At 38.1% G+C, this 14,891-nt stretch overlaps 1 protein-coding gene across 5 annotated transcripts in view; it reads right to left on the bottom strand.

Annotated features, from left to right (window-relative positions):
• Positions 1–14,891, bottom strand: part of ACSL3 (acyl-CoA synthetase long chain family member 3) — a 48,814-nt gene that overhangs the window by 24,895 nt on the left and 9,028 nt on the right. For 3 of the 5 annotated variants that reach the window (XR_003573428.1, XM_027903191.1, XM_027903193.1), the window contains exons 2-3: positions 8,595–8,698; positions 3,581–4,002 (exon numbers count right to left, since the gene is read on the bottom strand). Coding sequence is in view for 4 of the 5 variants with exons in the window: in XM_027903191.1 (XP_027758992.1) it covers positions 3,581–3,973 (393 nt within the window). In the remaining variant the exon portion in view is untranslated. The remainder of the gene's footprint in view (positions 1–3,580; positions 4,003–8,594; positions 8,699–14,891) is intronic. The other 2 variants (XM_027903194.1, XM_027903195.1) reach the window with 1 other exon arrangement.

The raw sequence follows: 14,891 nt of genomic DNA on the forward strand, positions 1-14,891 counted from the left end.
GGCCCAGGAAGTGGGGATTACTGAATCCCCAAAGAAGCGGGGATTCACTGAACAACCCCACACACCTCAGCAGTGCCCAGCAGAGAACGCAGCGCTGGGGCTTTCCCTGGAAACACGACATTCCAAAGCAAACCGGTGCCCTCTAGTGCTCCAGATTCTAAACTGCAGGATGAGTTACCGATGGAATGCACCGTAAAATAGTAGGAACTATCAGGACCACATTATTATTTGGAAGTCCAGAAAAGCATAGACACTAAACACGCAGTTAACATTTCTTTTACCTGGATTTTAGGGAGGTATTGAAATTTTTACTGTGAAGGTGTCATAAAATATTCTCCATAAAGCTGCTGGCACAAACACAGCCTTTAAACTACCTGACCTCAGTTACCTTTGAAGGTCTTCCTAAATGTACCTAATAAGGCTTAAAGAACCTTGACTACTACTTGGAAGCAAGTAATCATTAATTAAATACATTTTCCTGTAGAAAGCATATTATAAATAATACGAACAAGATTATCTGAAAGGTCTACTTTTGGCCTTTTTGAAATGAAAACATGGATTGCAGCTGAACACTTCTGGAAAAAAACCCCACTCTAAAATATTATTTACATGGCACCCTATGGTTTCCAACATCGTAAACTACTCTTTTACTGCTCAGTGACTTGGCATGGCAAGAACCTTCCTGTACTTTGACAATAAGTTTGGGTATCAACAATAATGAGTTCTGAATTCTGAAGTACTTTCCCACGTGCTTGCTGTTTCACCTGAATCTCTCAGGTTTCAGATGCATCACCTTCCCCTCTCAAAACTGTGTTTTCTTTTCCTCACTATGTCTTATTTATTATGTTTCCACTAACTCTGTTCTTGGTTACAAACCCCTTTTTAAAACAGAACGAGACAAACAACCAATCTCCAAAACAAACAAACATCCCCCTCAAAAAATAAACCACCAAAAGAACACAAACACACAGAGCAAAATTCACATACCAACACAGATAAAAGTAAGCACCTGACGATATAACTAAGATGACATAAAACCAGCAGCCAGCAGAATAAAGCCCATCTTTTGGGCATCATAAAATTTAAGCTCTGCTTGAATTAATTATTTTTTTCAATTAATTATGTCTTAAACTTGGAGGTATTTTTATGCTGACATAAATACGTATTTTATGAAATTAATATTAGGTATGCTCTCCAATGATGAGATTGGAGAGGAAAACTGGAGAAGCTGACTACGGAAGGAAACAGAAGAACTAACTACATATGAAATATTACAAAATGCAACAAAGTGAGCCTGAAAAAGTATATTTTATTCACACCCATGAGTTTCTGCTACTTCGGCAACTGCAAAGGAATAAATATTTTTGTAACAATAAAACATCACAAAAATTAAAGAAATTACACACTATCTGGGATATCTCGAAATAAATTAATGCCATATCGGATCTTAAAGATGTTAATAAGCTTTAAATAATTTCAGCTATAAGTGTGAGCACACTTAACTCTCTCAAGAATCACAAGTTAAATATTTTACTTTTTTGAGATATATATTTATCCCATTAATGAATCATGAACTAGGCAAATGCATCCCACTACAGTTTGCAGAGGGGCACATCTAATAGGTACTGCAACTCAGCCAGACCCATAACATGCATTCAGATCTACTCCTGACTTGCAGATGACCTCAGAAAAATGCATCAATCACTCCAATCACTGTGTTCAATTGTGGAAAGGAAACAGCAATTAAAAATTTTGCAGCTTCTGTAAAGTATAGAAATTATATGCATTATACGTAAGAATTAAACTTGTCATGCACTTTCTTGAAGAGCTGCACCGAGCAAATCTCAGCAAGTTGCCTTTGCTAAAGGAATCCAGGCAATAAAATGGTGCGGGGTATGAAAGACAGAAACCAAAGGAAAAGAACCCTGACATTTAGAACCCACAAGGTATCGTGTGAAATGGTCCGATTCTCCTCTCTTGCTAAAATATGCTATGTGGTATTAAGGAACACTGTATTCCTTAATGGAAAAAAAAAATTAAAAGCAGATTTGTGCGATAATGCCACAGTTTGGAACAAACTAACACGAGGGCAAGTGTGGCAATCGACCACAATGAACTGTTGTGTCAAGCTTAGACAAAAATTACCTAACTTGGGTAATTTCTAAGTCTACATACTTAGAAACAATTGATTTAAGTAGATCAACACAAACATTCTTCAGCTTTCCAATACTGAGAACACTTTGCTTGCATAATGGAAAAGGCTAAAACTCCTAAATTCTTAAGTCTTACATTACCAACTGCAATTGAAAAACAGGGCACATACCACAGGCAGCCAAAATTCTGATTTGTGCTCAGAAGCCTTTCTTTGTACAACTCTGTACAACATGAACTTTCTGCTTCTTTATAGGGTAATGAGGCAGCAAAATGTGCATCAAGAAAGATTACGTGTAACCATTCATCCCAGCATTTCCTTCATACTAAAAAAAACTAACTCCATAGCTGAGAGAAAGTTTCACTAACAATTTAGGCTTCTATAAAGATTTAACAGAACTGAACTTTGCCATATATTCTTATATTAATCAAACTCTACTGTAAACGTAATTCTCCATCAGAATTAAAACTAGTGGTATTTAAGGGATTTTATTTTATCTTTATTTTATTTAAGGAATATTAATTTTTATTATATGAAGAGATAATTTTTTTCATCTGCTGGGAAACTAATCTTAGCTAAAAATTATCTTTATATCATGGATTTTAACAACTTCTAATACAGAAATGTAGACCTTTAATACACTACACACAGATGCACAGAAACACGTATCCTGTTACAGCCTCTCTTCTTCAGGCAAAAGCGGATTTTTAAATGCCTCTGAACAAATACAAAGCAGCAAATGACAATATAGGCTTGAACATTATAAAAAATTCTATAAAAAATTCTGTCCCTTGAAACAGAGTTCATACCGCAATCACATCTCACACACACACCCCCCTGGATTACATATTAGTAGAGAAATAGTTCATCTTAAAGGAGACAAAACAAAAAGACAAAAAAAGACTGTTCCAATAAAATCTGTGCAATCCTTTTCCAAACAAAAACGTCATTTAAGTCCTGAATTCACAGGGCAGAACAGCAAATCTGTAAGTTATAACTGAGTTTTACTGGAATGGCACATCTGAGCATAGGCATCTAGTAATTTTTCAATATTTATCTGATTATAGTTCAGAATAATACAAAAAGAGACTTTTCTTAATTTGCCTAAAAAGCAACCTTTGAAGCTGCTTACATCATCAGCTGAATATTAAAAACAAACAAATAAAACATATTTGTGCTTTTTCTTTGGCTAAAACCATAAAAAAAAGATATCTACTCAAGAATGCAAAAAGAAGGTTTAGATTTGTTTCAAACGTCAAGTAATGAAAGATCAGGAATTAGATAATTTAAGTCTTTTCAAAACTATTTAATCTCAGTAGAGAAACTTATTATTTTAGCCAGCTTTGCTTTAGTGGACTAGAAGTGCTGCACAAGAAAGTAAACATTCTGAAAAAAAAATTCTTAAAGGCAGACCGCAGAAAGACTCACCTTTTTAAAAACTTTTCCCGATGGCTGGATTTCATCTTCCTCTTTGAGGATTTCACGTGTTCCCAAGAGTTTTTTGTCCTTATATTTAGTCTTTGCATATTTAAAAACTTTGTCAAGTGTATCACACCCAGGGTATAAAACTGAAGCTAAGCAGTGTAGGCTGTTAACAGATCTGTAAGCACCCCCGGCCTTGTTATTCACAGGTCTGGCTTTAACCTGCTTGGCTTTTTCAATAGCCTGCTTTGATCCCGAAAGTATGTACCATGGAATGTATGTCACAAGGGTGTACACCAAAATTACAAAGTTTATCAGCTGTAAAAGAACAGGGTTGATGTTATGCTTCAACTTCATTTTGGCTGCTTGTGAAGGTTCCGAGAAAGAGTTTGGAAACATGAATCAACTACACAGGGATCCAAAGAGATCTGAAAAGAGAAAAGAAAAGGTTAGTGGTAAGTTGGTAGGGGGTTTTCAAACGTAATAGTACAATCCATATTCCAGTAGGTCTTGTTATGCAGAAATTATGCTACAAATCTTAATCCCTAATACAAATGAAACAAGACACTGATACATGAGGAAAAACTCTTCCATTCCCATTTAGCAGATTGTAGTAGAATGATACGCGAATGAGATGCATTTCCCTGAAAATGTTACGTGATCGTATAGCTTAAAAGACTCCCTCCAAGCACATCAGCATACCTACATGTGTATTTTCATTAGCAATCTTTATGTGACTGTACATCAGCCTTCAAACAACATGAGCAATGCCACTGCTCTCTGTATGCGGGAACACCAACCACTGAGGATGCTGAAATGCTTTTGAAGCATTAGACACACTGGGACACCCACATAAGAGAAGGAAGGCCCTGTATGTGACACAACTTCGATGGTTCTTTTATTCCTAGAGACTTCCCATCGGTCCCATGACTTCAGTCTCAGAACCAATAGACAATGGGCACACCTGTTACATCAATAAACATGACGATGAGTTAACTTATGTTTGGTAAATACCGGTAAATAGCTTAGAAATACCCCCAAATTCCCAACAACAGCACTATGAAGAAAAGTGTAACTTTTCACAGGGTCCTAAATGATGCCAGGATGTTCACTTTGACTTTTTTAAAGCATCATTTGCCATATCCAATGATCACAATGATGATACTACTTTCTAATGTACTCTATTGTTGAGTCAAGAAATGATGCCATCTATCTAAAAGATTAAAACAAAAAACCTCAAATCAACAGAACAATTTAAAATCTTATGGAAAACCAAGACACTCGCCATAATGGCTGAGGATGAATTTATGCAACAGTGAATGAGACACCAGTTACTAAAATCACTGTTTTGTACATAAAATGAACTACAAATGCATTTCACTCAGGTAACTTTTCAAGGGTATGGATATAACTTATTACCACAAATCAAGCAACTAATAATGATATATACATAAGATGTACAGCTTTTGACAACACTAAATTAAGTAAATTTTCATTTCTAAGATGCATTATTCTTTGCTGATGTCTTACGCTCACTAAATCTTTGTCCACTAACTCTCCAAAAACCATAATGAAAAGAAATTTGAGTCGGAAAAGTAATGTTTAAGTCATGTAAGATCCTTCAGTAGTAATGAAAAGAAACCTTGCTTCATTAATTTTAGATCTGTAGCTCCCTTTGGGAACAGATCAACTCAACACCCTTCCTTTGTAGGATGAGATTAATTTCACCTTTCCCTAAAACATACAACTTCTTAAAACTCCAAGCAAAAATATTTCACCAGCTTCTTCCCTAACAAGCTGCTGTAACCTCATCGTTCACATTGCATCATTACAGGCAGTTTGAATGAACCAAGCAAAATCAAAGCCTGCAGAGCACCCACAGATGCACCCCCAACCAACAGGAGCTCTTCACCGTAGGGACTTACTGCAACAAGCAGCAGGGGAGAAAAAGAGATTTAAAAATCTAAAAAAAAAAAAAAAAAAAAAAAAAAAAAAAAAAAAAAAAAAAAAAAAAAAAAAAAAAAAAAAAAAAAAAAAAAAAAAAAAAAAAAAAAAAAAGGAAGTGTATATATTTTAATTTTCAGATCAAAGGCAAAAAGCAATGACAAATAAAAAAACACCAAACTTAAATAGGCTAAAGGGCAAACTCAGTAATCATTTGAAGAGACTTATGTTCTTAGTCGGTCACTGAAGGATACTTAAGGAAAATAATCATGAGCCAGCCAATAAGCTACTGCTGCCCAGAAAAATTGTGTTGTTGTTGATAGCATCATAGAACAAGATGCTTTAAAGCTAATCTAAAGTTCACATAGCAAAAGTTTACCCATTTTTCAAAAAACTGTATGTTGCCCTATAATTTTGTCTGGCCCAGTTCAGGAGGGGCACATCTTTTTTCTCTTTATAAAGCTGGAGAACTCTCTGCCTACAAAGTAGAAACAGAAATCAATCAAACACCATTATAAACAAAACCCTAAAACAACGCATTTAATACCTTTAGGAAAACTTCTCTCCAAAAAAATTCCTTGTCTGACAAACAGTCAAGCCTGTCTAAAAATATTCTAAGTTTCATACCTTTCCTTGATTAGAGAGGCACCGAACCCTTCTGGAATAGCAACCTGCCACTTGATTTTGCAGTTATCCTAACACCCTTATTCCTGCCTCGGAAGGAGAGAGGAACCTTTCCCACCATTTCTAAAATAACCACATCAAGGTCTCACATCAAGCCCTCTCTTCTGGCTTACCTGAGGCCTTGCACACAACCCCCAAACCTGGAAATGCTGGCTTTGAATTGCAAACATAAATTGTGCTCGGTCCACCATTTCATTAAAGGGCTGCATTGCAAGAAAGGGTCTAAGGAATTCAACAGGACAGAGTTGAGGGAAATGGTTTGAAATGTCACCCTGGCTCAGCAAAGTAAGCATCCAGCTCCAGAACTCTGCTCTGATGTACATCTCTTACCCTAAATAAACTGCTAATTATTTCACCTCCTCTTTCAGAAAAGTGAGGCTATTACAAGTCATTTATTGCAATCGATTTCTTTTAAAAATTAACACTCACAAAAGTTTTTTCATTTAAAATGCAGGGTTTTTTAAGATTAAAAACTATCTTTTGCACATGAAGTTTCTTGCCTTAAAGGCCATACAGGACTCCATTTTTCTTCCTTTAAAGTCTTATAATTAGGAGATAGCAAACTTAGCAAGAGAGCACTCCTGTGCCAGAGTTGACAATTTGGCAATGGATTTCAGACTACAATATTTACAGAGTATCTATGCTTGTAACCAATTGTAATTAGCATCATAATTGGGAGTTGGAAAAGCGCGTTCCCTTTCTGAACAAGCAAGAAAAATATAATAGTCTCATCAGGTGGATAAGCTCCAGCATCTTTGTAGGGTGATTGTTCTAAGAAGAGCTGAGCCATGACACAAAGGAAGTTCCTTGGTGGCAATGAAAAGGCTCCACCTCTTTCCTTGTGAACTGAAGAACAGAAGATGCATTTTAATTCATCATTTTGTTTCTTTGTTTGATATGTTGTTAAAGAGAAAAATACCAGGTAAGCAAAGGAAAACAGTTTAAAATGCCTTCATCCCCAACAGATTTATCATTGCCATGCTCAGCAGCAGAAGCTGAAGTCAGCTAAATGGATCACTAAGCACATAATAAAAAATTCATTTTGATGACAATGTAGAAGCAAAACTCTACCCTAACATGAGACTGGAGTTCTAGCTGTAAGACAATTATATTTTACTCAAGTAAAACCAATGCAGCTTAACAAGACAGTACACTTTCTGTTGGTTTCTGTCTGTTTTGTTTTTTTTTTTTTTAAATAAAAGGTCATTTAATCTTAAAACACCACCCCCATTTTTAATGGCAATGTAAAAGGAAAACATTATTTTCATTAAGATACAGAGAAATATGCGCAAGCAGACACTTGTAACAACTTCTATTTCAAACCTTTACTGTATGGTATTCTAAAAACTCAAAATGAAAATACATTATTCATAATCGATTTGCAGAAGTAATAGGGAAATTAGGTTTTAGTAAATTTTCAAGGTTTTATCAGATTTGAAAAGCTTAAAAGAGAGGCACTGTCTGCTGTTTAATATTCTGCCTTTAAAGAAAGTACCACCAAACAACAACAATAACAACAAAAAGTCTGGAAGGTTTAGTGAAATACTACACAGGACTTCACAATTTCATTTAAGTACAACTTGTTGCCACCTTACTGATTTTAGAAGTACGTGGCTGCTTTTGACCATAAAAAGAGGGTAAGTAAACTCAGCATTTTGGGGCAGGGGATGAAAAGCAGAAGGGACATGAGCCTAAGCAGTTTTTGAGAGTGTTGGACTACGACACAGTGAGAAAGTCCACTGCCTTTACAATGCATGAGTTCTGTTCTTAGTGATTTGTCCAACTTAATCACTGACAAATAAAAATATCTGATGTGGTAATATTCTAACTAAGTGGTTCAGCCTGCAGATGAGCTGTAAACACTCAGGTGCTCACAGAACGTGCATCCATCCTGGTTTCACATAATCCTGCTGGGGTGTTTGAGGAATCAGTGCTCAGACTCCAAGTAGTGATGCAGGAAATGTTGGGAGGTTAAATACTGGAGGGAAGAGCTGCTAATTTATGCAAGAATACAACCTATAGAAAACCTGTGCAAGCAAATGATTCCACAATAGCTGTGGAACTCTGTTTCATGAAGTTGTCACCAAAGGGGAAAGACCAAGACTGTAAGTTAAAAATTTACGCACTTTTTTCAAGAGCAAAGAGAAACAGCAATCAGCACAGTCATGAATGAGAAGTAAACCAGCTCTTTTTAGGACTGATCCTGCTTAATTCATAAGCAGTGATTTGGCCCATATACTACTTATACTAATACTGTTATACCCTTTAGTTTTAGAAGCAAACTATTGTTAGATGAGGGGAAAAAAAAATCCTTAAAGGAATGTGTTTACTAATTAACCTGCTTATAACAATTACACTACAATAAAAGCATGAATTAACAATAAAAAGAAACCTTATGCAACTTCTCATGGTGGCAGGTACAGGTACAACAGGCGATACAAGATGTTCCCGTCTCAGTTTACTCAACAGGAGCTGTCACAGGCAACTGCATGAAATCTAAAAATGGAAAATCCCCATTAAATATGGCAATTATAAAACATATCCTCCATTCTTTCACTTGTATTATGTAATAAATAAAGCCTCTTGCTCATCTGATACTGCACTGTATCACCTCAGAGAGTGCAGACCCACCACATCCAAGTTAAGCAAAGCCAATTGTAACATAACCACAGCTCAGACTCAAGTTTTGTGCAGTCAGAGTGGCTGGAAGAGCATTAGTTAAACTCAGTAGCTCATGGTACTTGCCTCCCTGACAAATTCTAATTCCCCAGTGGCTTTCAGTGTGCACTGGTTATACCATTAGGGGGTAAAAAAAAAAAAACAAAATGAAACATAAATGTACCTATATTTGTTTATCTGTCTCCACGGAGAACATGTTTCAGCCTGAGTAACAAATATTCCTGAACACTTCATAAAAAGACTAAATAAAGTAGTAATCATTGCATTTATTGACTTTGCTCTACTAAACAAAGTTTTATTTATTGCCCTTTGCAGAAGGAAGTCTTAACCTGTGCCAGCAATTCACATTTAAAATATGCAGCAAATGTAAACATTTGGTACCTATTACCTTTGTGCAAACATTATTATTTACACAGCTATTCAGTTCATACAGAGACAGGATACCCACTGAAACTGGAAAATATTATTTGCTGCTTGAGGTGAACACCAGCGTGCTCACTGCCTCACTTGACTTCCCTGACTTCACACACACTAATTAAACAAAACGAAACTCAAACCCAGAGACCCCAAGATATTCTTGCGAAAAACATTTTGGTCAACAATTTACATTTGTAGCAACACACATGAAATTTCTCTTATGAGCGAATCTTGAAAAAAGAAACTGATTTGTTAAGATGCACAGAAAATATGAAACATTAATTCACAGGGTTAGGCTTTAATGGACAAAATAACTGAGTATCTTCACACACTGCATGATCTCTTCACTATAAAATATAACAAGGCAATATAGCAAAGTCAGTAATATAGACTTTTAATCAAAAATTAGCCTCTAATTTACATCTGGACTTAAAAAGTAGTATTAACAACCCTAAGGAAGCAGGTTTTTACTACACCTGGAATTCACTATTGGAGTGGCCATTCTTTGCTAGCATTCAGCAAAAGTGAGCTTTTCTTTTACAAAAAGAAGAGGTCTAAAAGACATCCATATTATTCATTTATAAATACTCATGTGGTCATCTACATAAAAATAGAAAAAAAACCCAAACAAACAAACAAACAAAATGTACACAAGAGCAACAGCCTATGCTTCACAAGCAAATTCCCCGGACTATGAAGCAAGGTGGAGCCTGAGGGGATGAACAGTGCTGAGAAGAATCCTGAACATGGACCCATCTAAGCAGAAGATCTCTTTTGCAATATGGATTTAAGACACAGTTATATCTGAAAACAGATGTTCCTCACAGCTACAGCAGAAGCGCCTCCACACATTTCTTGAAACTGAGAGGATGGAAATCCCAACAAGCCCAACTGAATGGTGGAAATGGATGCCTTGGATCCCTGGAGAGGAGATGGTGCTCAGCATGTGTTCTTGAATTTGAAGTGACAGCAGAGTGAGCACAAGGACACACCTCAGCTCCCCAGCTAAGTTCCCTTGCTTCCTCAAGCCTCTCCTCCCACCACCTCCTGCACCCCAGAGCTGCTGCCCTGGACTGCTCACAGGACCTGTGTTGCTCCCCAGGCCCCAGTGCCCTCCAGGCCATCCTGGCAGTCCCCTCTCTTACGTGTCCTGTGGGTTCCACACAAGCACACATGCTGTCCTTGTTCCCTGCTTGTTGATTTTCCAACCTCCCCATCCCTCCATATCACCTTTTTCCAGGCTGCTGCCTGGGTCTCAGTATCACTTCTAGCACAAGGGAGACCTTCCACATCCTCTCAAACATCCACAAAACCCTTCACCAGGCGGACTTGAAACCCTGCTACAAAACAGACCACCTTCTGGAGTCAAGCTGGGAACAGATCCACGGCTCTGTCCCAAAGCACATCTGCTTTCCAGAGGGTGATCAGCAAAGCAGCGCTCACACCACCAAGCCCCCAGGGACCAACATCCACTGGAAACAAACCCAGCAGGACCTTCCTCAGCAGCTCCACATCACCACACAGGGTTTGTCACAGTTATTAAACAGACCGATCCACTCTCAAAGGTTTTTTTGACACTGTTTCAAGCAGGCACACACAAAGGAATTATTCCCATATCACCTCCAGCTCTTGATTTCTCACTCTCAGTCCCGAAGAAGAAATAACCTGTCTCTCCCTGGACTTTGCCCTCCCTGCTGCTACACACACATACTGTGAATTGCCCTTAGGTTACACATTTGACGGGAGACCAAAATTACTACTCTTCTCTCAAAAGGAGGCAGATCTTCTGGACAGACAGAGAGAATAACTACCCTCTGCAAGCATATCTAGGGTAACTCTGAGCTACGTTGTTCAGATCACTTGTAGCCTCCACCTCTGACCCATCTCTTTCACAACCCTGGGTGAATCCTCAGGCTCTTTAAAAGCTTCTTCTGGGGAAGGCAAACAGGCACTGGCAGATTGCTGGAGCCAGCCCAGCACTCCTGCTCCCGCAGCTCGCCCCCCGCAAGGCGTCAGCACAAGCAAAAGCACAAATTAACTCTGTTCTCTGCACGAGTGTGTTTCTGGAAAGCACACCAAGGCACACACAGACCATTGAGAAAGAGGCATCATGACCTGGAACGAGCCAATTTCCAAAGTAAGAGTTTAGAAGACCGCTGGGGCAGCAAAGGTTGGCCATGAACTGCACAGCCTGAGGGTGTGATTTCAGTTTGGCTCAAGCAGGTTTAACTGGGCTGCTAATAAAAACAGACTGTTCATCTCTAAATGTAATTCAGCTCTTTCCCTCCATTGTACCAACACACAAGTGCCTATGTGGCTAGGAATGAGTCAGATTAGCTTGCTGATCCAGTTTAAACCCTCTCCTTCTCAGGGCAGAACAGTGGATTTTCCTTTGTATCAACACTGGTACTTACTCGAGGCTAGGGGGTGAGTGACTCCAGGCACCTAAATCAACAGAAAATTAGCACTACAAAAGAAGTTATTCTTCTGTTATCTCGAACTGAGTAACCACGAATAGAAGGTTAATGCCAAGGCAAAACTTGGAGGAAGGAAGAGGGAAAGAGACTGGCAATCCTACTGCAAATCAAACCTCCACTGAGCCGTAGAAGACCAGAGATCAGCACAGACCAACAGCAGAGCGCCTTGTGACTCGTCGTCAGCAGGGCACTGCGGGATCAGAGAAGAGCTGCGGACTGGAGGATTAACCTGATGCTCTCCCTACTAATGATCTCTCTACTGACTTTTTCTGGAGCTCACCGTTGGGGGTTGCAGCTAGTACAAACCTATATACCTTTAAATTCTGGATGTAGGGTAATAAACATTCCTATAGAGACAGACGGGTTTAATTTATGTTCTTCACATGTCAGTGTTTGCAAAATGATACTCCTATTTCCTCAGGAGGCAGCCAGAAGGCATGGTGTCAGGATAAATAAATTGTTATGTAATTGTTAAACACCAAGATACGATAACAGTAGAAATAACGTGAACCAAACAACTCCTTTACCCTAGGGAGATGCTTTCTACTCTTCTAGCTGAATTTTGAAACAAAAAGTTTTATTATCTAGGAAAGTGTGGTTTTTTTTTTTTTTTTTCTTAGTAGGCTCATTTACTTTGGGGGAGGGAATCGCACCTGGTGGCAGCAGACAACAGGGAGGCAAGTGTGGTAGCACATAACTAAAGTAGGTAGAAGGAGCTGACATTTCTTGAGGGTGAAGACCTGCACTTTCTCTCAAATGGATCCATCGTATATCCAGTTATTTTTAAAGAGCTAATGGTAAGTGGGTGTTAAAAACTATCTGACATCAACCTCTTCTACGTACTTTCAAGCCCCACTGTACGAAATATCACTAAATGCTGCAGGACAGCAAGAGGCTCAGGTTTGTACATCTATCCTCTACTTTCTAACAAAGCAGAGTCAGGAATATTTCTGAGGACTTAAAAGCTAAAAGCTTTTTAAAAGCTAAAGTGAAATTACAAAGCAGACAAACTTTTTTTATTAAAAACCCAAAACCAACAACAAAAAACAAGACAACAACAAAAACAAACAAAAAACCCACCTTACGGAACCTTCAATGCACAGTCTTACTGCACAGCCTACAAATTTTAAGTATAAACCTTTATTACAGGTGAGAAATAAAACTAAATCAAAATTAGGTCAGCACTAACGAGCTCCAAGAGCAACACTTAAACAGGCACTCCTAAAGCTACCTTCACCCACAACACAAATACCCTTTCAATAAAATCAACTGCAAATGAAAACCACATTGTAATCCTGCATCTTAGATTTTTTTTTCTATTCAAAACATTTAAAAACTTATTTTTCTTAAGCAATTTTTTTTTTAGCTTATACAAGACAGTTGAAATACTTCATGGATTGACAAGTACATCTTCTATTAATAAGGACAATAAACCACAGCTCTAAAAGTAACAACTGTTGTGAGCAAACCTGAAAACACTTCCCAAGCTGAAAACAGTGTGCTAAAAACATTTACTCACAGTCATGGAACAAAGTAATGGCTATGTCAGAACACAATCCTGTGCTGCTGCATCTTTTATCTCCTTCTCCTCCCACTACATACTACTGCTTCATGGCAAACAAGGGTCTTACTTGTTTCAGATACTGTAAAGACGCTGCTTCCACTCCTTTTTATAAAAAGTTATTAGAGCACCTGAGAGATGTATTCAATGCCAAACTAAATTCAATGTTTTCACGTTTGTGTAAGAGAAACAAAGAAATTAATGGATAAAGTACCTTACTACTGGAGAAGATCTCAGAGCAACTTTGGTATCTACAACTTCACTGATAGAGAGAGAAAAACCCACCAACTTCCCTGGCATACTGCTAGATTTTTAAACCAAATACTTAAATAAGAACACTAATACCTCTGTACATACAGTATGAAAAAAATCCTTACTAAAAATAAGCCAGAAGCTTCACCATTGTTCCCAGCCTTTGGCTACTGAAGAAGGGGAGTAACGACCTACTTACCAGTGCCAGTTTATTACTCCCCAAATTCCTACAGTCACTTTCCACTCGTTTAAATCAGTCCTCCTAAGTACTTCCACTGGGAGGCAGACTCTGCTTTCCATCTGAATCAAAGGGACTGGCCAGAATGGTTTATATACTATTTTCTACTACAAAACAGCCTAAGATTTCCAATTTCCAATTTCTGGGAAATCTGAAATGCTAAGGCATAAACAATTCTGGTTTGTTTATTTCTAAGAAAACAAACAAACAAAAAATAGATGTTCTGATGCCATACATTCAATGTGGTTTTTGCTGTATCCTAGTCATGTATTTGTCAGATCAGAACAAAAAAATCTAACATAACAATCCCACAAATTTTTAGCAGTGAGGCTGCTTCTGTGGTTTTTTTTTTTTTTCTCCAGCAGAAACTGTACCTGCATAAAAGCGTTCTCATTTAGATTAACTGAGTTCATGTAGTGTCACAGTAAAAGTTACCCATTACCCTATATTAGTTTTTTAAAAAATACCGGGTGTCCAGGTCCAAAATCTGGTAAGCATGAGCATTTATGTTTTCTTTGCCTTCTTTCTGTAACATTTCTGCTCTTTTTTTATGTGTTTTTGTTCAGGATAACTGCTGTCCCTAATATGGGCTCCTTACCTGTTGTGCAGTTCTCAACTCACACCCCAAGATGAGGTATTTTATTTGTTCATTCTGGTTTGTGCAAAGTAGCGAGGTTGGTGTAACCCACAAAGCCAGCCAAACTGTACACTGGTTACACATTTCAACAAAGGCATCAGTTTTCACTGGTTACAAATTACACAGTTTTTTTCTATACTTAGTACTCAAACCCCTATTTGCTAATTGTAACTCTTGCTCCTGCTGCTAATTAGTCTGCATATGCAGCCCTTCCCTCGTTGAGTCAGGGGTCTGTTCGGAGTGGTTGGTGCTCGTGATCTCCCCTGCCAGAATTACCTTTCCCTGAGCTCCTGCTCAGTCCTGCTCACTTCACTCCTGGTGGCTCTCATCCAGACAGTCCATTCATTTGGGGATTGTGTTCCCCTTTCCTGAAAGCAGAACACGAGCCAAGCCTACAAGTCTCTGCAAGTTTCTCAATGCAATTGCTT

Source organism: Empidonax traillii, unplaced genomic scaffold (genome assembly GCF_003031625.1).
Source record: "Empidonax traillii isolate 1590-97213 ecotype Southwest subspecies unplaced genomic scaffold, ASM303162v1 scaffold943:size483155, whole genome shotgun sequence".
NCBI classification, from domain to species: domain Eukaryota; kingdom Metazoa; phylum Chordata; class Aves; order Passeriformes; family Tyrannidae; genus Empidonax; species Empidonax traillii.